General features: G+C 48.7%; 1 protein-coding gene across 1 annotated transcript in view; it reads right to left on the bottom strand.

Moving 5' to 3' along the window:
* The window catches only part of RFWD3 (ring finger and WD repeat domain 3), a 328,893-nt gene that overhangs the window by 114,190 nt on the left and 187,819 nt on the right, over positions 1 to 26,884 (bottom strand). Inside the window, exon 11 of the mRNA XM_086945238.1 lies at positions 20,079 to 20,290. Within this exon, the coding sequence (XP_086801364.1) occupies positions 20,079 to 20,290 (212 nt within the window). The remainder of the gene's footprint in view (positions 1 to 20,078; positions 20,291 to 26,884) is intronic.

Below are 26,884 nucleotides of genomic sequence, written 5' to 3'. Positions count from 1 at the left end.
TTGTTCAACACTTCGAACAGTAAAACAGTGAAAATGCCATACAAAAAGATTCCACACCAGGTTAGAAAAATAGAACATCTAATAAATTAAGCAAGACCAAAACACTGAAAATCCAAAGAGTAGAACCCAAGATATACATTTTAAAAGAATAAACTAAAATAGTGCTTAGAAGCAATAAGTGCTTACTGGACTATCTGGTAATACCAGACCGTGAACAGTCACACGTTCAAGCAGAATGCAATGGAGCGCGGGCCAGATAAAGAGACCCAGTGAGACCCGTGGAACAAGAGTACCGTAATCCTGGTTTTGTCAACGAAGAAGTGCAGTGCAGCCGAATGATGTGTCGATGTTCCAGATACAGTAAGGATGAAGCGAAGATTTTCTACATACAGCAGTGATGGTGATGCGTTGGTGCTGAAAGCGATACACCGGTTCCGAGATGCACCGGTTCTGTAGGCGATGAGCTTGTTCTGAAGGCGATGAGCTTGCTCAGAGTGCGAAGCATCGGTCCTGTTCCCACAACAGTGCTGATAAGTCTGTTCGGCTCTAGCAGCAGAGGATGCGTTGGTTTCGCCTTAGAACCACTTCCAAGGGTCCAGGACTGTGGTGGCACCACTTGGCAGGGCAAACTCACATTGCAGAGTCCACGTGTAGGAGCAGGATGGTTGGAAGTGGTCTTTGTCCCAGATACTTCAGATCAGGAGGCAAGCTAACAAGCCAATGGAGTCACACTGGGTGCAAGTGATACAGGTCCAGTCCTTCTCACCCAGGCATGGCAACAGAAAGCAGCGGGGAGGCACAGTTTGGCAGGAGTCAAGCAAAGGAACATTCCAGCAGAAGTGACTTTCATATTTGGGCTCAGGACACAATTATAAGTTGTGCAATCAGAGTTGCATGCATGGATCAGGGATCGAGAAGTGAAGTTGTACATTGCACAACATAAGAAGTTGGAGCCTTTGCACAAGTCCACCTCTCGCTTCAAGTAGTGGGTGTGAACTCTGTCTCATGAATAGGGACATTCTGGCAAGGTTCCAAGTCAGAAAAGTCCAAAAAGACCCAATGCAGGCAACAAAAAGCAAGCAGGGACTCCACCCTAGCCTGCTACTCCACATACAAGAAGACACAAGTGCGTCACAATGCAAGTCAGTCTCCCCTCTTGGTTCCAAGTAGCGGAGATGAATCCTCAGCTGATTCTGGTGCTCTCAGAGTTTTCCGTGCATGCATCTGCAACACAGCAGATCAAGGCCTTCAAAGAGACCATGCTGCAGATTTCTTGGCAGCCTTTGGGCCCCAACGAACCACAAGGAGTCCCCAGTTTGGTTCCCTCTAGCAGCCAGTCATCAGGGTAGGGAAAGATTGGAACTTCCGACCTCCACAGATGTGCAGCAACTACTGCCTTCATGTTCTTGAACTTATGAGGTACAGGTGAGACCAAAAGGGAGCACAAAAAACTAAAAATCCTCTGGTCCCATCAAGAACAGCAGAGAACGTCAATGGACTTGCAGGAGGGGGATATAAAAATAGGCATCCTGCAGGTCCAAGGGTACTAAACAGTCTCCAGGTTCTAAAGCAGACAGGACTTGAGCAAGCGTTGGCATATTAAATCTCTCTGTCTTCAGGAAGGCATTGAGAGAGGGCATATCTAGGATAGGGTGGAGGCCTTCGTCTTTCTTTGGAACTAGAAAGCCAAGAGAATATCCACCACGGCCTACTTCTGTTGCCGGCGCCCTCTCAATGGCTCCTTTGACTGAAAGAGCCTGCACTTCCTGGTGCAACAAGGAGAGGTGGTCCTACATCAGTCAAGCTGAAGATAGTGGCAGGGGTGGAGTGTTTTCTAGCTATGAAAGGGTGTAACCACACCGGGAAATTAAGAGCAGCTACTTGTCAAACTTATGTCTTGACATTGGGGCAGTTGGTTCCTGATCCTGCCTTCAACAGAGTGCCTGAGCTTGTTGCAAGGGCATTCTAAAGGAGCTAGGAGGCTGCCGGGGGATAGCTGAATGGGCAGTCCTCTAGCCTAGATCCCCCTGGCACTTGTGGGAGCTGCATCTTCGGCCTTGAAAAGGCTGGGAAGCCTGTTGGCCGTGGTGGCTCTTCTAGGAAGGACACAGCTAGTAGCCATGGAAGGAGAGAAAAGTAGAGTGGCTTTAGTGTGGGTTCTTTGTGAGCCGGTGGTAACCCTACTCTCATATAAGCGCTCAGGCACTGAACTGGCTCTTTGGCTGAACAGGCAAGTGCAGTCTAATGGCATGTCCATAAGGGATGCCTGAACATTCCCCGACAAGTCAGACAAAAGACATCCCCTAAAGCTCCCTGCTAAAGAAAATGCACAGTGGAGAACAGCAGGCAGTCCATTCTTACATGGAAGACAGCTCAACTGGATAGGTGATTAAGAGGGCGAAGATGGATTGAACCACCTCTGGAGAGAAACACCACTCATGTTTGGCAAGATGACTGACTGGGGTCATCGCCCCTCATGTTAAGGAACATCACAGGAGAAAGATCACATTCATGTTGTCTGTGAAGACCAAAATGATTGACCATGAAGGGATAGCAAGAACACCTCTGCTCTGCTGCAGACCAGAGTTCTCTGATCTCAGTTCTCCAAATGTACATCCAGCCCTAGAGTGGACTTAGTCACCACCGTAGCCCCTGCTGGGGGAGAGAAGAAGGGTCTACCACCAATAAGATTCCAAGACACTGAACACTACTGAAGAAATGTCATGGGTCCGGGGCAATATGGAAACTGCCAGACAGTCAGCCTCATGTGCATGTGAGACCAACAAGATTCAGAGAGCCTGGAGATCCAACATATGGACGCCTGTGAGGGAAAAATGGAAACCTCCACATCCTGAAATCTCAGGATCCTATTCTAAATACCCGGTAGTTTGGAAATGAAAGAAAACCATAAGAAGTTGTGCCCTATCCCACCTCGAAGAAGAGAAAGTGCTGCAATGGCTCCAGGTGTGACTTGGGCAGATTTGTGGAGAGCCCCAAAGAGAACAGTAGGGATACTGTGACACTTGGGTGGTCTGATACCAGCTGCAGCAATTCCACCCTCAGCAGTCAATAGTTCTGTTAAGGAGAATACAGATAGCCCTGTACTACTACAATCTCTCACTACTACAATCTTGTGAAAGACTCAAACGTCTGATGTCAGCCTGAATAGGAGGACTGGAAATTGGTACTGGGTGAAACCTGTGTGACTGCAACATTAGTGCAGCACAAGTTACTTACCTTTGGTAACAATATATCTGTAAGAAACAGTAGTTAGTGTTAGATTCCTTACCTTAGAATATCCCCAGGCGTCAGACTGGATCCGGAAAGTTTTGCGTAGCAGTACCCCTGCGCGTCGGTAGGCGTCGTCTGCAGCTCTGCGTCCGTCGTCAGCATCAGTTCTTGTACATAGCTTTCCACGCCAGGTACGCAGAGCCATGCCAGAGACCGACACTGGTGCCATAAAACTAGGGCCCTCAAAGGGAAACACCTTAACCCTAGATATTGGTCCGCAGAACGGGTAGGATGGATGGGGCGGTAAGCAATCTAACACTAACTACTGTTTCTTACAGATATATCGTTACCGAAGGCAAGTAATTTGTGCATCTGAAAGAAACAGGTTAGTGTTAGATTCCTTACCTTAGAATAGATACCTCAGCAATACCAACCCCGGTGGTAGGTCTGCCGACCAAGATCACACCAGAAAGTCCTGGAGAATGGAACGGCCGAAAAAGCCATCTCTCCGGACTTGGCTGTCCAGGCAGTAGTGTCTAGCAAACATGTGCAGCGAGGCCCACGTAGCTGCCTGACAGATGTCCTGCAAGGGGACTCCCAGATCCAGGGAAGTAGTAGCCGCTGTGGCCTGAGTGGAATGGGCCCTCAGCCCAACAGGGAGCTCCTTTTTAGCCAAGGAGTAACAGACCTTGATGCACAACATGACCCACCGAGAGATGGTCTGTTTGTGCACCGCCAGTCCCTTCTTCGTGCCCACGTAACCAACAAAGAGTTGGTCGCCCACCCGGAACTGGCGTGTCCGATCATGGTAGAAGGAGAGTGCACGTTTTGGGTCCAGACGGCCGGAGCCTCTCTTCCTCCTTGGAATGATGTGGAGGTGGGCAAGGTGAAGGACGTGTTTTCAACACAACTTTGTCTGGTTGGACGGAAAGGAAAGGAGGCTTAGAAGAAAGAGCCTGGAGCTCACTCACTCTCCTGGCAGAGGTGATGGCTACCAGGACTGCAGTTTTAAGAGTAAGATGACGAAGAGGGCAATTGTGAAGTGGCTCCAAAGGAGCGCACATCAGAAATGTAAGATCAAGGTTCAAGTCCCACTGAGGCATCACGAAAGGAACAGGAGGGAACATGTGAGTGATGCCCTTCAAGAATCTATTAACAATAGGGGACTTGAAAAGAGAAGGCTGATCAGGAAGCCTCAAGAAGGCAGAAAGGGCAGAGAGGTAGCCCTTAAGAGTGCCCAGAGCAGAGCCCTGCTGGGCCAGAGAAAGAAGGAAGAGGAGAACCTCTGAAAGTGGAGCAGAGAGAGGATCCACAGCCTTTGCTGTGCACCATGCCACAAATTTGTTCCACCTGCAGGCGTATACCGATTTTGTGGAGGGACGCCTGGCTGCCAGAAGGCAAGTCAAATGGCCCCAACTACCGCCGCTCAATCTCCACGCATGGAGGTTGAGGCTGGACAGGTTCGGGTGGAGGACCGTCCCCTGCTGCTGCGACAGAAGGTCCTCCTGAAGAGGCAGACTAATCGGAGGATTGACTGACATGCTGAGTAGCTCGGGATACAAGTATCTTCGGGCCCAGTCCGGAGCCACAAGGATGACTTGGGCCCAGTCGAGCCGGATCTTCTTTAGCACTCTGGGCAGAAGTCGTATAGGCGGAAAGGCGTACAACAGACCACAGCTCCACTCGCGACGAAAAGCGTCTCCGAGCGAGTGCCGCCTTGGATATTCAAACGCGTAGAACTGATGACATTGCACGTTCTCTCCGGTGGCGAATAGATCTAACCAAGGCTCTCCCCACTGCCGAAAGAGGCCTTGCGCCAAGTCAGAGTTTAGACGCCATTCGTGATCCATCATGCACCGGCGGCTAAGTTCGTACGCCCTGGCGTTCAGGGAACCTGCCAGGAGGTGAACCATCAGGGTGACGCCCTGGTGTTCCAGCCATGTCCAGAGGCGCAGAGCCTCCTGACAAAGGGTCCACGACCCCACCCGCCCTGTTTGTTGCAGTACCACATGGCGGGGGTGGTGTCCGTGAACACCTGCACTACACTTCCCCGGACAGAGGGAAGGAATGCTTTCAGTGCAAGTCGGATCACCGACAGCTCCAGAAGGTTGATGTGGAGCCGGGACACCGCCGGAGACCAGAGGCCTCTGATCTCCATCTCTCCCATGGGCCTCCCCATCCCAGGAGGGACGCATCTGTCATCACTACGTGCTCCGGTTGGGGAAGGAAGAGAGATCTGCGGCTGACCCAATCGCGGTTCGTGAGCCACCACTGCAACAGTTTCGTAGTGTCCTCCGAGATCCGGACGTGGGCGGACAGGTTGCCCTAATGCTGTGCCCACTGAAACTTCAGGTTCCACTGCAGAGCCCACATCCGCCACCGGGCGTGATGCACCAGAAGGATGCAGGAGGTCATCAGCCCCAGGAGCCGCAGCGTCAACCTGACCGAGACTCTGGATAAAGGCTGAAAGACCGGAATCAGAGCCTGAATATCCCAAACCCGCTGTTCGGGAGGATAAACCCAAAACTGCGCAGAGTCTTGAACCGCTCCGATGCAGAGGAGCTTCTGAGAGGGACTATTCCCATATTTAACCTGTCCGAACATAATCTCTCATCACAAGAAATCTCCATCCTTAGTAAAGGACTCTCTTTTGTACCAACAATCTACCCCGACTTTTTGAATCTCCAGTCTGAACTGATGGGCTTCTTTAGGAAAATTAGACTCCGAGCCTTCTTTGCCCTCAATCCAGCCCAATCTAGAGCTGCCCTGACCCCGTTTCGACCCCCTTCTACCTTTTCTCCTTCATCTGGTATGATACCAAAGGAGATTACCACCTTCGAGAAAGTCGTCCTCAAGGAAACCACTACTTTGGCCAAATCCCACACATTCATTCCATACAACATATCCCTTGAGGAGAAAAATGCCATCTCCTCCTTACGTGATAAGAATGATTTAATCTTCAAGCCCGCTGACAAAGGGGGTGGGATTGTACTACAAAATATAACTAACTACAAGACCGAACTGTCACGTCAGGTTTCCAACACAGACCACTACTGTAGGCTTAATACCAATCCCACAAGAGAACTCCAAACTTTGATTAGAAAGGTGACGACAGAGGGCTTTGAAACCGGATTGCTTACCAAACATGAACTGAACTTCTTGAATGTGGACCATCCCAGAATTCCAGTCATTTACACCCTCCCAAAGATTCATAAACGGTTGGAGGACCCCCCCCCCCCCCCCCCCCCCCCCCGGCCGCCCTATAGTCTCTCGTTGTGGTTCTGTGTTGGAACCCTTGGGGCATTATGTGAACCATTTCTTGAAAGATTTTGTGCCTTGTACTGTTATGTGCGTGACAGCATGTATATGATTAACCTAATCAAGAACCATCCATTTGATCCAACTATTGAAACTCTATGTACTCTTGATGTTGAATCGTTGTACACAAATAAATAAAATAAAACACCCGGCCACGCCCACACACTGTACCAACTCTTTTCATTATTCAACTACTAGAAATTTGCCTAACCCAAAATTTCTTTATGTTTGATGGTGAATACTATCAGCAAGTGAAGGGAACTTCGATGGGCGCAATTTTTGCCCCCACCCTGGCCATTCTTTATATGGATTGGCTTGAATGTGACATCTTACCGTCTACCAACGTATTCCATCTGGGACTGGTACAATGGAAACGCTATATAGACGATGTCTTTATGATCTGGAAAGGTCCGATTGAAGCCCTGCCATTATTCCAGCATTGGCTCAACAACAACTGCAATGGCTTAACATTTACCCTAACCCACAGTAAAACTAGCATTCCATTCCTGGATCTCTGCATACAACACAGGGACGGCCTATTGTTTACATCCTTATTCCGTAAGCCTACGGAAAGGAATACTCTATTTAGTTACAGTAGCTGTCACCCACGAGCCCTGAAAGACAGCCTACCCTACTCCCAATTTCTACGCTTGAGACGCAATTGCTTTCTCAAGACGGATTATTTTAGGGAAGTAAACACATTGGCAGACAAACTGAGATTCAGAGGCTACCCTCGCCGGCTAGTCAAAAATGCCATGAAAAGGGCCTGGTATTGCCCTCGTGAATCCCTTCTGGAACCTAAAGAAAAAAAGCAATCTGATCAATTGGTATGTGTCACGACCTTCTCTGCGGTGTCCAGAAGATTCGCAAAAGTATTAAGAAAAATTGGCACATCCTTAATTCTGGAGACCTAGAGTTTGAAGCCCCCATGTTTGCCTTCAAGAGAAGTAAAAATCTCAAAGACCATCTGGTAAGGGCTGCTCTTCCCTCTCCCAAACCATCAAACACCCTCATAGACTTATGGGAACTTCCCCCACTAAAGGGACACTCTAAATGTGGTTGTTGTGTGGTGTGTGATTTATGCATGAGTCAGTCAATTTTCTTTATTCGATTATTTAAAATCATAAAAGAGCAAGCATTTTACATAACATGGTTACAATACATTTCAGTGAAGCACAAAACAATTTAACAAATCTAAAACATTCAATCAATATTATAAAAACAGATGGGCTGCAATGCAACATACATAAATATCTAAAAAAGCTAAAAAAGAAGGGTTTATTGAGCACAATTCATTTAGGAAATGAGGAAGAGAGGAAATTCATTTGTCAAGGATAAAGTGCCTGTGCCTTGTGCGGTGCTTATTTTGGCGTGCACCTGCAACCAGAAAACTAGCCACTGAGAAAGCTACATGTACATTGGGGAGGAGCTGCAAGAACAACAGGGCTGGTTTAACCTGGATGAAGCCCTGGTGGCGTAAAATAGGGAGCAGGTAGCTTTTCCTAAACTCAGTGTAATGTCCGCAGAACATAATAAAGTGCATCGTGTCCTGTGTCGAGAAGTGATCACAGTCGCATGGATCGGCATCCTCGGGTCGCGACCAAGATTTGAAGTTACCCAGTACAAAATGAATTAGATCAAAGCGGAATCTCGTTAAGAGAAAGCGATGATAGGGATTTGTAGTAAAAAGGAGATAAGGTTCCATTCCTGGAGCTAAGGAGAGCGTGCAATGTTTCCTCACCATAATCTTTTTTAGCTCTACTTCTTCCCTTTCCATGGCGTATAAATTTGTCAGGGTGTTTTTGACTGATTTTATATCGCCATGAGTTATCCCTTCTGGAGAAGAGAAGAGCTCCGGGCGACCTGCCAGGGTAAGCTGCATTTTGACGTATCTCAACCAGGGAATGTAGAGGGCTCTATCCAGGGCTAAACAATCTTTTAAGATGGTATGATTTAAAGTAAGCTCCTGATTGAGCCATGTTTTTATCCAGCCAATCACTGGGGCTAGTTTTAATAAGTCTGAGATATAGCCCACACCTAGCTCTGTATGTATTGCAAAGGTCGAAGTTGATTGGGGGACAGAGAGCAAGGATCTCAAAAATGTATTCTCTACAATCTGTATTTTAGCTGGGCTGGTATATCCCCAGATTACCGAGCCATACTGGGCAACTGACAAACACTTGGAGTTATAAACTTTAATGATGCTTTCCATGGGGCGGGCACCCAGCTTTTTGGCAAAACCCAGCAGCCCTGCGGCCGCTCTAGCGACAGCGCTGCTTTTGACCAAAAGCTGAGGGCCCCAAGTACCCCTATCGTCGAAAGTGACTCCTAGGTATGGGAAGGAGGAAACTCTCTTAACCTCCTTTCCTGCACAGGAAAAAGTTAGTAACTTTCTTTTCCTTCCTGCGGGTCCAGCGATCATTACATGTGATTTGTCTGTGTTAATTTTCATGTCCAAAGATGACATAAAAGTCCCGAAGGATGCAAGAAGTTTATTTAACGCAACTCCGGAGCGTGCCAGAAGGACAGCGTCATCCGCGTACAGGAGTACAGGGATCTTTGTCTCCCCTGCACGCGGAATATCGCTGTGGGCTGTTATCATTACTGCCTCTAGGTCATTGATATATAAAGTGAAGAGGAGGGGAGCAAGTATGCACCCTTGCCTAACCCCCCTCTCCGACTTAAAGTGACAAGTGCATCTACCTTCCCGAGTAACTCTGACTGAGGTCATAAGGTCCTTATGTAGCTCGGCCAGGTATTCGACCAAGGGGGGGTCGAGACCCATGGCCAAAAGGATCCGCCACAGCCTTGCCCTGTTGACCAGGTCAAAAGCCGATGACAGATCCATAAAGGCCATGTATAAAGACCCCTCCCTGCCGACTACATACTTATTTAAAATTAATTCCAAATTTAGGCACTGATCTAACGTTCCTCTCTTGGATCTAAAACCATATTGTGCATTAGATAAGATACCCCTACTTTCTAAAATAAGGGTCAGTCTTGATAATAGGACTCTGCCCATAATTTTTACACTCGAGTCAATAAGAGAAATTGGCCTATAGCAGGCCGGGTCTGTCCTCTGACCCTTCTTAAAAATTGGCACTATAGTTGAGTTTGCCCAGCTAGAAGGGAAAATAAATTCCCGTGTTGCATTAAAAACATTAGTTAAAATTTTCGAGCTAAAATCAGGGGCACTCTTGAAGAAGTCTGCCGGAACCCCATCTGGGCCTGGTGCCTTTTTACAGAGTGTATCGTTGATAGCTTTTTTCACCTCTTCCTGAGTAAAAGGAGAGATGGGATTTGGCGTTAGGGAAAGAGGAAGTACCCGTTCTATGCTCGTGTCATTTTGGCGATAAATATTACTAAAATGTGTCACCCATTGCTCGTCTGGGATGGTACAATCCGCTCTTTGATGATCTAACCCTACAAAGTACGGGTGATTTATTACTGCCCAGAATTTAGCACTATCTTTCTGTGTCTCAGGCAGTAACAGGTTATTCCAAGCTTCATCTTTTATCTCGGATTTCCTCTTTCTAATGGCCAAATTATATTTTTTCCTTAAAGATGCTACCAATACTCTGTTTCTAGGTTTGTTTTTTAAGGCTTTAAGTAGAATTGAATGAGCCTTAGAACAGTTTGTATCGAACCATTTGGGGCCCATGGTCTTATTGCATTTAACCTTCACAGTCAGATCTAGATTGACTTGTTGACAAATAGTGCTAAAGGCCTCAACCAGAGTAGTGCTAGAATTTTGGTTGTCTAGACATATGGCAACTTCGCCTTCTACCTTGGCCAGTGTATCTTGTAAGAAGGTTATAGGGGTAACTTTGTCCCATTTAAGCCTTCGATTTTGGTCTCTCAGCGCAAGGTTTGTTGCACAAAAATTATCAGAGGTTCTATTACCCAAGGCTCCCTGTGCTAAAACCTCTAAAATCACAGGATTGTGATCGCTAAAAACAGAAATTAAAACTTTGCAAACAAATACATCAGATAAAAGTCTAAGAGATACAAAAATATAATCAATGATTGTGCCTCGGTCCTTGCCCTCATAAGTCGGTAACCGTGAGTCATTTGAGCAAGTATAAAATTCATAGAGGTTGAAGGTAGCCAAAAACAGTTCCAGAGCCTCGCCACTAGGTGTGTGTTCAAAATGCGGCGTGGAAGAATATAGAAAAGATTCCTCTGTTTCTCTTTGGCAACCCGCCTGGCAAGGATGAATATTAAAATCTCCTATGAGGATCACCTCGTACCCATAAGAACTATTTGTATCGTAAGTCGAAAGGAGGTCCTCTAGGGATGCTAAATGCTCGGTAGGAAATTGACTGGCTGGGGAATTATAAAAATTGATGAGTAAAATAGGATGGGAGTTTGATGAGCTCAATTCCACCATTAAACAATTTTTAGTGTTAGACTTAATATACCTCGCTTTTCCTTTTACATCAAGTGAAATATATAAAGCCAACCCACCCCTTGCTCTTCCTGCTTTACTGGGGTCTGCAGGTACATAAAAAAGTGAATAACCATCTATAGGCAGACACACTGATGTTTCCCAAGTTTCCTGGAATGCAAGGATATCATAGTTTCTAATTAGGTCCAGCCAGTTCTTATCTTTAAATTTAGCTCTAAGCCCAGCGATGTTCCAGCTCATAATTCTTCGAACCTCAGCACTAACTGAAGAATGAGCCAAAGGGCCAGGAGCTGGCTGTAAACCTTCTGAGTTATTTTCTTCTCCGGCTGGCAAAAGTCAATCATTTTGGTCCATGAATGAAAGAGGCGCAAAACGATTAAAAAGTTCAAGTGGCTGAATGACAGGGTTAAACGTTGGAGGTTGATGACGGTGAACTGAGGCGTTGTTCCTTAGGTCTTGCCCCCATCTAAAGTGAGACTCCCAGTTGGTATCCCACCCTGGGGCGGGAGTCCTTGGAAAAGAGACGTTCTGCTGCTCTCCATAAAAAAATTTCAAAGTAAGTGGAACCACAGTGCCTCTTCTTCGTTGGGGAGGAAAAATATTTGTAAGAATATTGGGAAGAACGTCTGGGTTAGAGAAGCTCACTGCCACACAATCCCCTTTACATTTTTTTGGCCGGTTTCCCAGCCAAGGAACCCTGGTTGCAGATTTAATCACACTAGCAAGATGGTGTTTCCCACCTGGTGCTAGTCGCATATTGGTAGTTAACCAGTGTAGGGCTTTGCTGCAGAGTGAAGTTGAAGTTTCAGCTATGCCCCCTTCTAATGGGGGTACGTTTGCGAGGACCAAGACCACGGGTGTGGCCTCAACAATAAATTGCAAGGGGTCCGTGGGATGAGTTTGAGGTTGCACTTGTATTTGCGCGGGAGGAATGTTAAGCGAAGGAGTTGGGTCTGATGTGGAGCATGCTGGTATGGGGCCCTCAAATGCTACTGATAGTGTTTGTTGCGTTGGATTTGGCCCAAGCAATTCCATTTCATCTCCAACATCCGTATTACTTCCAGCTTCAGCTCCTCTAGGATTATTATCCAGATTAGTAATTAGCGTAGTACATTTCTCAATACCACTTGCAACTGTATTTTGAAGTGCGCCCAACTTCTTGACCTCTGCTTGCAGTTTATCGATCTTGGATATGAGAGGTTTGACAATGATATTGATTTTCATCTCAATGAGATCAGCGATTTTATCAAGGAGGGCTTCCTCGGAGGAACAAAAAGGGTGTTCCTCAACAAGAGTCATTTGTTTATGCTTAGGAGTGGTAGCCCTCTTCCGCTTAGTCCCTGAGCGTAAACCCCCCCGCTTGGAAGGATTCTTTGTGCATTGACGTTTAGGTCTACCAGCGTGTCCTATAAGGGATTGATCTAGGACGGAGACTTGTGATTGTGTATCCTGCTCTGGGTCTTGATCAATGTCAGTGTCTATAATAACATCGGTAGGCAAGCCTTCAAGAGCCGGAATTGCATTCTCCGGTGATCCCGATATAACTTGGGGTGTAAAATCAGCTGTAGAGTCTACAGTATGAATGTCCTGAGTTAATGTACCATCGAGCAGGATTGAAGCGGATGTAGGCGGTGATGGGCATAGCAAGTCAGGTGAAAGGCTCAGCCCCAATGACTCCCTCCTTTGCATGTTTATTTTCTGAACAGTCTGGACCATGTAGTTGTTTATCTTATTTTGTTGCACTGCTACAGGTTTTTTAGACATTGCTCAGGCTGTATAATATATGTACGTGACTTACTTGTGGGACAGCCGATGTCTTCACACTTGCAGAGTTTCTGGCACTGCCCCTGCCTCCTCCTGCCGATGAGGGCCGTAGAGGGCCCGCCCTTTGCCCGGGCTTAGCCCCGGGCGCTCCCGCGCGCGACTCGCGGGGGCGAGGGGCGTTCCGTTCTTTCAAGCGCCTCCGGGCGCTCGTGCGGCGTCACTTCCGCCGCCGGGGCACCTGGGTGTTGTGGTCTGGATGGTCGGTGGAGCGCTATGGATGTCAGCGCTGCTATCGCTGGCCGTTTCCCTCACGGCGTGCTTCAGGTGCTGGAGCGCTGGTAAGGCGAGCTGTGTGCTGACCTAGTTGGCCGTTCACCTCACGGCTTCTGGAAGTGTCCCACAGGAGCTCCGGGCGCTCCGTTCTTTCAAGCGCCTCCGGGCGCTCGTGCGGCGTCACTTCCGCCGCCGGGGCACCTGGGTGTTGTGGTCTGGATGGTCGGTGGAGCGCTATGGATGTCAGCGCTGCTATCGCTGGCCGTTTCCCTCACGGCGTGCTTCAGGTGCTGGAGCGCTGGTAAGGCGAGCTGTGTGCTGACCTAGTTGGCCGTTCACCTCACGGCTTCTGGAAGTGTCCCACAGGAGCTCCGGGCGCTCCGTTCTTTCAAGCGCCTCCGGGCGCTCGTGCGGCGTCACTTCCGCCGCCGGGGCACCTGGGTGTTGTGGTCTGGATGGTCGGTGGAGCGCTATGGATGTCAGCGCTGCTATCGCTGGCCGTTTCCCTCACGGCGTGCTTCAGGTGCTGGAGCGCTGGTAAGGCGAGCTGTGTGCTGACCTAGTTGGCCGTTCACCTCACGGCTTCTGGATTATGCATGAGTCAAAAGAATTTGTCTTTGGTGAAGCGAAAAATGTTTTGCGAACATTTACCAATTGTAACAGCTGTAACTTGGTATATGCTATTTTGTGCCCGTGCAATCTGATTTACGTGGGACAGACTAAGCAGAAGATCAAACTGAGAATTTCACAACATCGCAGTAGGATCAGATGCAAAACTGAAAAAGCCCCTCTCGTTGAACATTTCATTGACAAAGGGCATACCGAGAATGATCTAAGATGGACTGTGATTAGCCAAATTATTCTACCCCCCAGAGGTGGAGATTTGTTCAAGCTTCTCAATAAGGAAGAACTAAAATGGATACTACAAACTGACAGCCTTAACCTAACAGACTGTTGCAATTTGGGTTTTACAGTCAATTATTAAGTGGAATGTGTGGGTCATCAAATTGAGTATGTTTAAACCCGTTTGTCACTTGTTCCACCACCACGGCATGATCTCACCCTGTTATCCAAATCACTGTCACAGTAGTTCAATGAGACTCTCACTCACTTAATATGGCCGCCCCCATGTCCTTTCTTTATTTTTACCCAACCATGTGACCGCCCTTTCCAATCATTGAGCTATAATTCACTTCCTGGTTGACCTGCCACTGCACCGGCCCGGGAAGCATCTGCAGTCCGACGTGAAGGTAAGCTCCAGACTGCATTCTTTCCTCGATCCTTCGGGTTTGAATCTACCCGGTTTCTTTTAACATGCTTTCCCCCTTATCCCTTTAGGCTCCCACTGACACGACCAAGCCCATCGCTGGCGCGTCTATCTAAAACGGGGTAAGCTCCTTGTCTGCGCGTCTCACTTTGCATGGTTCGTCCTTAATCGCCGACACTTATTGGTTGTCCCCCCGTTTTTTAGGAGATTGTTCCCCGCCCCATGTTTGGGATTTTGCCAGGATATAATTTCCCACTCTCGAAAATTGCCCGATTAATACGGAACACTCTGTTCCACTACGGATAAGTACCCGCTCTAACGAGTGATTTAGCCCCTGCCTTCCCAGTGTACTTGACTGCTTACAGACCTTTTGGTCTCTTGTAGGTCACGACTGCGATCCACCATTCATTACTCTGTACCGGCCGGCACCAACTGCGTGCGTCTTGCCCATCACGGTAAGATAGGAGTTTGGCGGCAGGTTTTCACGGGTTCCCCAGGCACTTTTAAATCCCTTGACGCACCGTTTTTATCACCCTTCACTCATCACCGTCAGCCGCCCACGTTGCATCCTGCACCTTTTTTACCACCAACTCATCACCGTCAGCCGCCCACGTTGCATCCCGAACTTTTTTACCACCAACGGAGTCTCGCAAACGTGGTCATTCACAAATCGCCATAAGATCTTGTAACTATCGTATGGTTGCACGCCCACAGGGCACAGGGCATTATGAAGTTCCTATTACATTAACTTCCGTATGAAAACGCGGGTACTGCATGAATGTTGCTGCCATAAACAAATGCTTGTCACCACGATTTTGATTTACATTGGTAGTTCTTAAACTCTTAAATTTCTTAAATGTAATTTTTAATTTTCACTTCACTTCTTGTGCACAACATCTTGACATAGGCCCTTAAGTCGACACTGAATGTCACTTATGTCTTATATTAAGATCATGTATAAATGTAAGCTTGTAGCAACACTGACTGTCACGCATGTCCTATATTAAGATCATGTATAAATGTAAGCTTGTAGCAATCTCGAATATGCGTCCTCCCTTGGACAAATTTCTCTATTTTTCTCCCCTTTTTCCTTTAGGCTATCATGGCTAGGAATAATTAGGCTTTATTCAGTCCTGATGATGATCCCTGTAACCCTCTAATGGGATCGAAATGCCGTCGACAATTACTACACCATATACTGTGTTGTGTATTAATCATTATAACTCAAGTAATGGTGTGAATGTGAATTCTGTTATTGCTATATGCACAGAATATAATAGCTTTTGCCTAAAAACCTTTATCTACTCTCTATCTACTCTGCTAACCATGACAATTTGTAAACGTTCGGGTACAGGCTTGTGCCCATCTCCAAGAAATTGTTGAAGGTATTTCTCAAAAAATTGTGTTGAAAATTAAATATTAGACCTCTGCCCGGCTGGGCAAGTCAATATACAATATAGTTTCGATTGTGTCTATATTTATCCCTTGATTACATCTCCTCCTTGCATAGGACCACTGTTGCTTCCACTAATATGTTCCCCTGAAGTCCTGTGCTGACTCGATTGGGTGCCCTTGTTGTGTTTCATATACAGGTGTGACTTCGGCCCATTGATGGAGAACCCCAGCGAGTGCAGGAGGTCGGCCGTAGTCTGGAGGTGGGAGACAACTGTTTGGGGCGAGCCCACCTTCAACAACCAATCGTCGGGATAGGGGAAGACTGAAATCCCTAATCTGCGCAGATGAGCTGCGACCACCTCCATCACTTTCGTGAACACCTGTGGGGCGCTGGTAAGGCCGAAGGGGAGCACGGTAAACTGAAAGTGCTTGTGGCCTACCGTGAACCGCAGGTATGTGGAAATATGCGTCGTGCAAGTCCAACGCTACCATCCAGTCTCCAGGGTCCAGGGCAGCTAGGACCTGAGCCAAAGTCAACATCTTGAACTTCTCCTTCCGGAGGAAGCCGTTGACGCTCCTTAGATCCAAGATAGGGCATAGGCACCTTTGCCCTTCTTGGGTACCAGAAAGTAGTGGGAATAGCAACCATGTCCTACTTCTGGCCCAGGAACGCGCTCGACGGCCCCCTTGGCCAAGAGGGCCGTAACTTCCTCCTGCAGAAGTCGCAAGTGAAACCCCGACATGCAGTGGTACTGCGGTGGCATGGCTGGTGGCATGAAGGGGAGGGAGTAGCCCCTTCGGACTATTTGCAGCACCCACCCGTCTGATGTGATGGAGCGCCAGTGGAGGAGGTGATGGCGAACCCTGCCTCCCACTGGCGTCGAATGGGCCTGAAAACTCGGACTAGGAGGATTTTGAGGCAGATGCTGCGGGGGCGGGTGTGGACTGGCCTTGCCTGTGTCCCCCGGCACGGCCACAACGGTTACCACGTCCGCGTTGAGGTTGGTTCTGCGGCCTGTGGCTACCAGGACGTGAGATGACGCCCCTTCCTTGGCCAAAAAAAAAGGGACGAAAGGCGTAAGTCTGCTGGCATTGCCCAAGGACTTGGCCGTAGCCCTGGAGTCCTTAAAACGTTCCAGCGTGCTGTCCGCCTTGCTGCCAAAAAGGCGACGGCCATCAAAGGGCAGGTCCATAAGGGATGCTTGGACATCGCCCGAAAAGTTGGCGGACCTCAGCCAGGCATGGCGGCGAACCACCAACGATGTTGCAATCGCCCTGCTTAGCGAGTCCGTGGTATCCAGCCCACACCGAATGGAATATCGTGCTGCATCCCTTCCCTCTGCGAGGCTCTGTGTTAGCTTTGCCTTGACCTCCACTGGGAATTGCGGCAGCACTTCCGCAACCGTATCCCACAAAGAGTGGGAGTAACGGCTAAAAAGGCAGGTGGTGTTGACAGACCGCAACCCCAAGCTCAGTGAGGAGAACAGCTTCTTACCGAACTGGTCGTACCTTTTGGATTCCTGATCCAGAGGGGCGGTCGGGAATGCGGTCTGGGAAGTTGAGGTCTGGATCACCAGGCTCTCAGGGGTGGGGTGAACGGACAGGAAACTGGGGTAGCCCGGAGCCAGGCGGTGGCGTCAGGCCACGTTCCGATCCACAGGGAGGCCTGTGGAGGGCTTGGACCAGGTGCCCAACAGAACGTCAGTGAGGGCCTCGTTGAACGGCAGGAGAGGCTCAGAGGAGCTTGCCTGCGGTTTGAGTACCTCAGTGAGGAGGTTAGTCCTCACGGCCGCGACTGGGAGCTCAAGAGCCAAGGCCTTGGCTGCCCGAGTCAACACCACGCTGTACGCAGCCCCCTCCTCCGTAGCCACGGTAGGAGGGGAGACAAAACCAGTGTCGGCGAAGTGTCCAGACCACTGGCTTCCCCAAGTTCGTCCGCCCAGTCCTGACTCAACTGGCACTGCAGTGCCAGAGGGTCCTCAGACCCCTCCCAATCCCCCTCGTCCTCCATCTCCTGAAAGTCAGGAAGAAAGGATGGAGCCAGATCGTCGGTGAAAGGCTCACCTATCGGCGTCAAAGACGGCGCTGGGTGGTGCTGGTCCGACGCCGGATCCGGACCGGGATGGGGATCGGGGACGACGCCGCCCGAGGACGGCACCGGGGGCGTCACACTTGGTGACGACGCCGGCGGAGGGGTCGTAAGGTCGACACGTATCCAGGCCTGGATCCTGAGTCGTGCGGCGTCGGGACCGAAGTCGAAGACGGCGCCATAGCCACCGGACCGCTTGGGCTCCCAGATGGGTCCACGGGGCCCTAAGGCTCCTCGACGGGGCCCGACAGAGGGGAGCGTGACTTCATTGCCGTAAGGTAGGCGCTGATCTCCTCCGGCGTCGCGTTCAGCCCAGGGACCGGCGGGTGTGGAGCTGGACGAGGCGCTTGCGGCTCTGGCGGAGCCGCGTGGGCGGTGTCACCCGAACCCCCGGCCGAGTCGCGCGAGCGTCGAGGGGAGTCAGAAGAGCGATGTCGCTTCTTCGGCTTCTTGTACCTCGACTTACCTGAGGACTTTGAACCAGACGTGTGGTGTCGACTCGCCGAGCTGTGATGACTGTGGCCCCACGACCGGTCTATTGACCTCCTCCTGGACCTCGAGCGGCGTGGGCCCGACTACCGGATCTCGAGTCGCCTACGGGACCGCTCCCATCTAGCTTTCGACGTCAGGGCCCGGCAGTCGGGCACGACTTGTCATCATGGTCGGCCCGAGGCAATAAAGGCACAGACGGTGGGGGTCGGTAACAGACATCAGTCGGTTACAGTCGTCACAGGGCTTGAACCCGGGCATCCCTACCGGCACCGGAGTCGATAAACAACTCGAGAAGATCCAAAACAGATCGAAAAAAGTTAGTCAAAAAGTGACTAAGGAGTACTGCTCTTCCTGGATCTGCGCTTGCTGGTGCGGAAAAAAGAAGAACTGACGTCAGCGCGCGAGGGCGGAGTCTACGGCGTCTTCCCGGCGACCACGACGGACGCAGACAGCGCTTTCTGACGCGCAGGGGTACTGCTACGCAAAGCTTTCCGGATCCAGTCTGACGCCTGGGGATATTCTAAGGTAAGGAATCTAACACTAACCTGTTTCTATCAGATAATAAATGTCCTATAAGTTGGGGGACAACATCCAGTCCCCCAGTTGGAGAGCCAAAAGGACCTGTGCAAGCAACAGAATCTTATATTTGTCCTGGCAGGGAAAATAATCCAAAATGAGATAATGAAGCTAATGGTAGGGGCAATTCAAAACCAGAATGAACAGCATGCTTTATTTAGTTTTGCAGATTTAAAATCCATACAGTCAAAAAGGTAAAAATGTTTTTAGTCATTTTAGATCAGTTTTGATCATTTGAATAACCGCCTGATGATGCCACAAGATAATAATGCCATTGGTTTAATTGAGTTCCTAACTAAACGAACAAGTCAAGGCCCCCACAGTGCATGTTATTATTTTGTGACCTTTTTTAAGGCTCCTTAGTTAAAAGCACAAAACTAAATGTAGGCCTACACAGTCGAAGTAGTTATGAAGGTTCATAAGGATACTACCCATGTCCTGAAGAGGTTTCACTGGCTCCTGTTAAGGCCTTGTATTCATACAAATGATCTTTTACAAATTCGGTCCGAGACATGAGATGGGGGATATAGACTACTATGATCAACCCGTGAGGTAGAATCGGGCACTGGGTGAGTGAATGCACATCAACATGTACAGCAGGCAACTCATGGCATCACTCTACAAGATGTTGTACTCAATCTCATTGAATGAAAAAGATTCCAGGCCACTTAAACAAACGTTTGATGACTCATCCCAACCCCCCTAGGGCCTTAGTATTCATTTGAAACCAAGTGAAATATATAAACAATTCTGAAACATATAAAAAATAAATCTATTAATGATATAGATATATTTGGAGTAATTAAAGCAGCTAAGCCTTGGGCATAAGCCACCATCACAAATTGTATTTAATTGTGTGAAGTTTAATTGTGAAAACTAATCTTAAAAACAGTGATTATGAAATATTACATTAATAAGTATAATATATTCAATGTGGAAGCTCTCATTCTAGATATCAGACAGTCGATTATTTATGTCACAGTGCATGCTGAAATAGGAAGTGATGTAGTGCGCAGGTTATGTGACAAAGGCTTTGTAAGATGAAACACATCTGATGCTATGCACTGTTTTTGTTCTGGTAGCTGATTAAATCAACGCAACCCTACTTGGAGTGCAGTTTCATGAAAATATATACACACACACACACATATCTATTATATACACATACAAACATACAAATATAATTCACAAAGTAAGCTAATGACTTTTCTGACCTGCCAGCATCTAATAATCGCCTCATTAACTAAACAAAAGTACTGACTCACCTGGTCTGTACGTCACAAGGCAGTGCCGTGTGTTGCTTTCAGTCTGGATATCAGTACAACCTCCAGCTTCTAGTGGAAGTAGATGCGGTCGATACTGAGCATTATTCTGCTCCCAGAAGCAAGCACCTTCAAGTGTACCAGCCAAGACTCCCCCACAAGGAAAAGCAGCAGAGGCCATGCGTGGCAGGTAAGACAACGACACAACTGGACACCTGCAAAAGCCACACAAAAACAACCTGAACACTGCTGCTTGACAACAAATTGAACTTTTAGTTTGTGCTCTGCCTACATCATAAAAGCATCACCTTGTTTTAAAAAGCAAACTCAATAAAAGTTAATTGAAGCACTGTAACACTGAACGATTACACTACTGGCCACTGAACTTGATATACTTTCATGCTAGACCAGATACCAGTCTCTCAAGTGAGAATGCCTTTGAAAAATGTTTAAAAAAAAGAAATCCATACCCAAAGATGGAAAAACGGAATTATTAGTATTTTCGGGAGCAGTTTTCTTGTTTTTTAGGTCTCGTAGCGATACAGCGCGTCAGCGCTGTACTCGCCGAGATCTTTTGTCACGGGCTGTGCTTCCCAGGAGACAGCTTCGGCCACGCGCATTGCCTCTTCAAGGAGGCGATTTCCGCTGGCCACGCGCTCGCGAACGCGCTCAGCTGCTGTCTCCTGGGAAGCAGCAACACCACACTCGCATGCGCAGAAACAGCGACAGACACACACACGAGCGCTCATGCACGCACGCACCCACACATACAGAGAACCCGTCGCATACACACACACACACACACACACACACACACAGACACACACACACGTGCACCGAGCATCCCTCCCCCACCCCTCCGCCGTCGCACACACAGACACACACACACACACGCACACATACAGGCATCCCCCCCCTTCCCCGCTCACCGGTCAACGGCCCTCCGGACTTGCGAGGCCTCCGACCGCGGGGCTCTCCCTCAGTGCTCCTCCAGGCACTCCGTGGGCGCGGGCTTCACAAAACGGAAGTCCCGCCCCACGATAGGTTTCGTTTTGTCAGTCCCGCCCCACGATAGGTTTAGTTTTGCAGAGCTGATACATTTTCTCTTAAAGAGCTCTGCCCCATGATAAACGGCGCCCAATACCTCCACTCTTTGATGATGTAATTTTCTGCCACAACAAACGGCACACAAGCCGACACATAACAAATATCAGAAATTACACGAATTTGAGCAATGAGAAGGCCAAAGAAGATCTTAAAAATGCTGCAAAGCGCCAGTAATCGAATGGCAGTAACATACTTGTGTGGCAAGGTCAGGAGGTTGAAGACAGGCATCAGTCTATCTGTAATTTTACAAGTTATCAGAATGTTGAAATAAACAGTTTAGTAGGCATGTATAAATAGAGAAGCAGTACCAGAGTTGCTAGCGCTACAGAGGGCCCCCAAAACAGATCTGATAAGCTGATTTAACCAACTATTTCAGAGTCCCAGCAAACTGTTGCTTTCGATTTGCACTTAAGTCGTTATTTATTTAACAACTCCAGGCGCGTTCGAGCTGCCATTTGCGCCTCCACCCACCCCACCAAATAGAAGGCAAGTAAATGCCAGAAAAGGAATACAACACAGATATCTGCTTAAGGCCGACACTGTGGTAATGCCAATGTAAATCTTTACTGGGCAGCGTGAGATTTTAGTGCTGTCAACCATAACAGGGCTGAAAACAATTCCCAGGAAGATGACGTGTTCGCTAGGCATACAATGGAAATTCGGGAGGTCACATAGGAAGTTATCGCTCATGTTTCGTACAGCTGGACAGGGGGTGGTGTGTGATCCCACAGCCGGCTGTTTATCAAGTGATTGCAGCTAGCTGTGACAGCTGCATAAGGATATATACACTGGGTGAGGGGCAAGGAAGTGCTGGAGTGAAGCAAAGTAGGGTTAAGTATCGCCACCCCGTTGGCAAAAGTCCCCCTCAACTAACAAAAATGCGATTTATAGTCTAGACTGATTTAAATAGATAGCTGCTCGCTGATGTAACGTAGCGGTCAATATTTCAGTTTACCTGTTAGCGGGGGTGGCAAGTTTTGCTAATTGAGTAATGCACTGTCTCTCTAAGCGCCGGGGGGTCCAATGGGAGCCGGAGCGCCCGATCATGATGCCTCTTATGTTGATGTCGCATGGTTTTATTATCATGCTGAGCGGGCGGAGTGAGAGATTAGAGTCACCTCAGGTGGTCGTCGATGTGCCATCTCGCCGGCGCAAGACCAACGCCGGGGTAATTGATATATTATAATAAATTATTGTCTCTGGCTGCACAGGCAGCAGCCGCGACCGCAGGTCGCATACCCCACTGTGCCACAATCTGTAACGCGACATTGGGGCAATGACTCTTAGTGCAGGCCCCGCCCGGGGTCTCGTATTGTCCTGTCAGAGTCAGTGTGTGAAACCCGCGGGCGGGAAATTCATTGCAGGGCGGCAGAAGTGCAGAGATTGTAAAATTGTAGCAGAGCGAGCTGCGTGCACGCAGATCTCTTAACTGTTTGAGCCTGCTGGGAGCCGCAAGTGAAGTCTGCTACGGCACACAGATGTCAGCTGCGCAGGCGTGCGCGCTATCACCAGGCTGGCGTAGGCAGCCAGTTCAGTGCTATCAGCAGAGTACCTGTCAGTGGCAAAATGCGTGACAATTAATTTCAGTGCGGTGATGCGGGAACACCACACTGAAATGTATAGGTGTCACGCCGGATGCGTGACACTTGGCAGGCCTGGATAGCTTACCTTTACATGGGCGAGAGATGACCCCGAGGCCTAAAGGAAGAGCTCAACAGCCAAAATGTGAACCAACAGGAAGAGCAGTCAGAAGACACGCTTCTCTTGCTTTTTTTTGTTATTGTGCACATTACAAACAGTTACGAACTAGATTTATATACCAATTACAAATAAAAAAAAAATAATGTAAAGCATTGTCATTTACAATGGCAATAACTCAAACTTGAATGCTGCGAGACCTATTGCATTGCAAATGCTTGTATTTATGTGCATTTGACGTTGGTAGGGGAGACTATTCACAGGGAAATAAACATAAGACAGCAACACAAAGCTAAGCAATTGGAGATGGTGCTGAAAGGAAAGGAAAAAAAATGTGCTCATATTCAGTCTGTCTACCACAACCAGCACAGAAAGAGAAAAAAGGGGCAAAGTTGGATTGAGGAGAGAAAAGAAGAGCAAGGACTGACTCCGGAAGGGAGCAATGGGTTAAGTAGAGGAGAAGGCTGAATACCTAGAACAAAAGTGGAACAGTTGTCCAAGTAGAAGGAGGGGCACAGGAGCGGGAACAGGTAGGGGCTCAACTGTGAAAGGAGGCAGGAAAGGGTGTAAGAGTTCAAATAAATGCAATGGTAGGTGCAAATGAAAATAGTGGTTTATTGGGGTTTCACCCACAGAAAGAGAGAATAGGCAATCCATTTAGTCAAAATAGGCATTTATCTGGTTGTGTTCTTCAACAGAGGCAATGCCTTTTTAAATAAACTTCAGAGAGGATCCAGTAGAATATAGTGGTCCATTTGAGGTCTGTAGGAAGCTGGCTCTTTATGTGATATACCAAAAATCTGATATGCTGTGTAGAGTCCAGGGGTTCCCTTACTAGTGGACAAGGGCTTGCTATTCGATCCCAAAGTGCTCTATTAGGGGGTAGTGTGGTTGAGCAGCCTTCTGGCCTACTTAAGACTATGGTGGTGGTGCGGGCACTGACACACCAGCGGTCCGATTGACCTATTACAAATTGGGCAGTCTGACTACCATAGGACCGTCACAACCGACAGGTATCAGAGATCCTTGGCAGTGCTGCGGCTGTCTTGAGGCCGCAATATGCTTGGCAGTGCCCCTGCGGCCCGCCAAGCACATTCAGAGTTTTCACAACATCAAGTTCACTATTCTGCTGACCACTGAATCCTCCAATGCAGCAACCGCCCAGGAGGAGGTCACTGTGCTCCAGGAGGACAAATTCGTCTCCCAACCAAGTGAGAAGACACCATGACAAACTGGAGCTGCACTGCATCTATACCAGGAGCACCGGACCGCTTGAAGCAACCAAAGCTACTTTGAGTCCACTCCGGTCTCCAACGCCGCAAAGACCGAGCAGCCAACGAGGGACATCAGCACAGCAGAGGCCAGCACCGAGAGTGGCTTAGCTATTCTGTTTGGTTTCCCTTCGCAGGCCTAGACAAGAACCTTCGGCACCTTTGACGTATGGCCATCAGCCAACCAAAGCTCGCTGCACCTGAGCTCCCCGGCCCTCGACAACCAACTGTGCTCCCCTGCTCCCAGGATACTTAGCAACAGATTCCCCATTGGGAGCTCCCGACTTGTCCCCTAGTTCCGCTTTGCGGTCTTTTTTTATTGCCCCCGCACCCCCTCCTTCCTACGGTGTACCGCACAAGGCTACCAACCCGTCCAGCACCTCTTCAACAGGAAACTCCAGGGCAGATAAACTCGAACTGCTGGTGGTACTTTGGAACTTGGCCCTTATGATCTTAAGTCCTAAAGGAGACTCCCTGAAGGAAGATGGTTCAGCATATACTACACCAAAGAAAGGTGTGGTGTGCAGAGAGTCCAGTGGATAACCAAAGGCTAACAGAGGTAAAAGTAGATAATGCCTTACTCTCCATTTGTGGCAGTGAAGGCGAGCAGTACGTTTTTATCAGAGAAAAGTGTTAAGAATTTCTTGTACACACTCAGGCAAGAAATGATGTCAGACACTCAAAGACTGAACTCGGACCAATTGTTTGTATCAAAAATGTTTCTTTGTTGTATTTTATTTGTAGAACCAAGCAGGAGTCGGTACCGGTAAATATTATTGTACTTTTCAAGACATTGTTAAAAAGCAAGCTGGATGAATAATTACTTCTCTTACAGGTTTGTAATAATATACAAATACAGTTGTAATTACGTCTGGATTACTTTTCAGGATTACTTTTTCTACTCAGTGTGATGTGCCTAGATATCACAGTGGTACATTTCTTGGATAAAAGTTAAGTCAGTTTTTCTCAGAACAGTTTCTTAGGTTTTCATACAATTCAAAATAAAAGTCAATGCAGTCCTATGGGAAAGAATCAGGTTATCGGCGAGTAATCTGTCTTGTGAGTTGAGTTTCTGGGGTCAGAACAAGTGTTCCCCGGGGGTCAGGGATGCACTCTAAGAGCACCTTCATCGGCACTAGGGCGGCTGGGTGCAGAGTGCTGAGGCCCAATGTTATCACTTGGATGTGGGAGCAAAGCTCCTAGGGTGGCCGGGTGAAGGGTGCTATTTTTGCCTCGGGTGCCCTATTTTTCAATGGGAGTTGTTGGTTTTGGCTGCAGCCTCAGTCCAGAAAGTCTTCTGGGAGAAGTCAACAGCTGGGCAGGTAAGGTGGAGGGCCCAGGAACGTAGGTGCCCCTCGGGTCCTCTTCTCCCGGGCGCAGGGCAGCTGTATGTAAGGTTGCCTTTTGAGTTCGGATTTCACCTTACCGGGCCTCATAATTGGGGGGTGGTGTGGGTCATTTGTTCGGGGATGTCTCCATGCAGAGGCTACAGGCAACGTCAGGAGTCCTGGTGGGGTCCACCCACGTTGGACTCTGAAGCGCTTGGAGGCCTCGCTGGGACCGGTGGACCACTCGGACTAGGGCTGTAGGCGACGATGCACTGGTGGTTTCCGGTTTCTTTGTCTGCAGCAGGCTTGGAGTCTTGCTTTGGAGATTCTTTCGAACAGAGCTGCTGTTCACAGGAGATCCGGTCTTTGTTGAGGGCAGACAGTCTTTGTTGAGGGCAGACAGTCTTACCAAGGGTTCTGGAGGTCGCTGGCTGCAGGACAAGGCGACTTTTGAAGCAGGATCTCTGGAAATTGCAGACAGGCCGGTAGGGCTGGGGCCAAGTCAGTTCTTCTCTGCAGTCTACTCTGCTGGGTGTCTTCTTTGGTTCTCCTTCGTAGGTTGCGTGAATCTGCCTTCTAGGTCCAGGACTGCCACTAAATACTGTATTTAGGGGTCTCAAGGTTAGTAGCCAATGGGCTACCGAACTTGGGTGACTACACCCTTGGTGTGCTGGCTCCACGTGGGGGAGTGGGCCAATCCCTAACACTGATTGTAGAGTGCCTGCCATCTGCACGATGGCGAGCACTGAAGAGTGAGCTTCACCTCGCCTCCCCCATCTGAGGGGTGGGGTTGGCAGAGGTGGACACACCTTCTGGGCTGTTCTAATTTGTCCCGCCTATACTCCCGGGGGTGAGACAGGAAGGGGGCTTGCTCCTGATAGCAAGAGAGGCGGGGGCATCATGTTAAAAAGACAGCAAGGCCTTCGAAGCTTCCCTGCCACATATGGCTCTTCCTGACCTGGGAGGTGTGACCTCCTCTGTCCAGGAAATGCTTAGTTTCTGGGCCCAGGGAGTGGAGGCTCCCATCCCGGAGGTCCAGAAACATGCGTCGTAGTGGTAGGTTTATCAGTCAGGGAACCCACCAGAGGCTGGTTGTTTTTCAGGGGGCATCTCTAAGATGCCCTTTGTGTGCATGGTAGAATACATTCTAAACTGGCATCAGTGTGGGCGTATTATACTGATAAGTTTGCTACCAAACTTCCCAGAATTCAGTTAAGCCATTAAGGTGCTGTGGAGTCCCTAATGACTAACTCCCAGCACCATATACTCTTAATGGCAGCAGTGCACTTACAAGGTCTAAGAATGGATTTAGACACTGTAGGGGAACAGGAATCATGCACCTGTACCCTCACCACTTGTATAGTGCACCCAGCTAGAGGGGGTGACTGACCTATTTTTATTTTAT

The sequence above is a fragment of the Lissotriton vulgaris genome, chromosome 12, assembly GCF_964263255.1.
Source record: "Lissotriton vulgaris chromosome 12, aLisVul1.2, whole genome shotgun sequence".
NCBI lineage: Eukaryota > Metazoa > Chordata > Amphibia > Caudata > Salamandridae > Lissotriton > Lissotriton vulgaris.
This window is presented reverse-complemented; position numbering and strand designations above follow the sequence as displayed.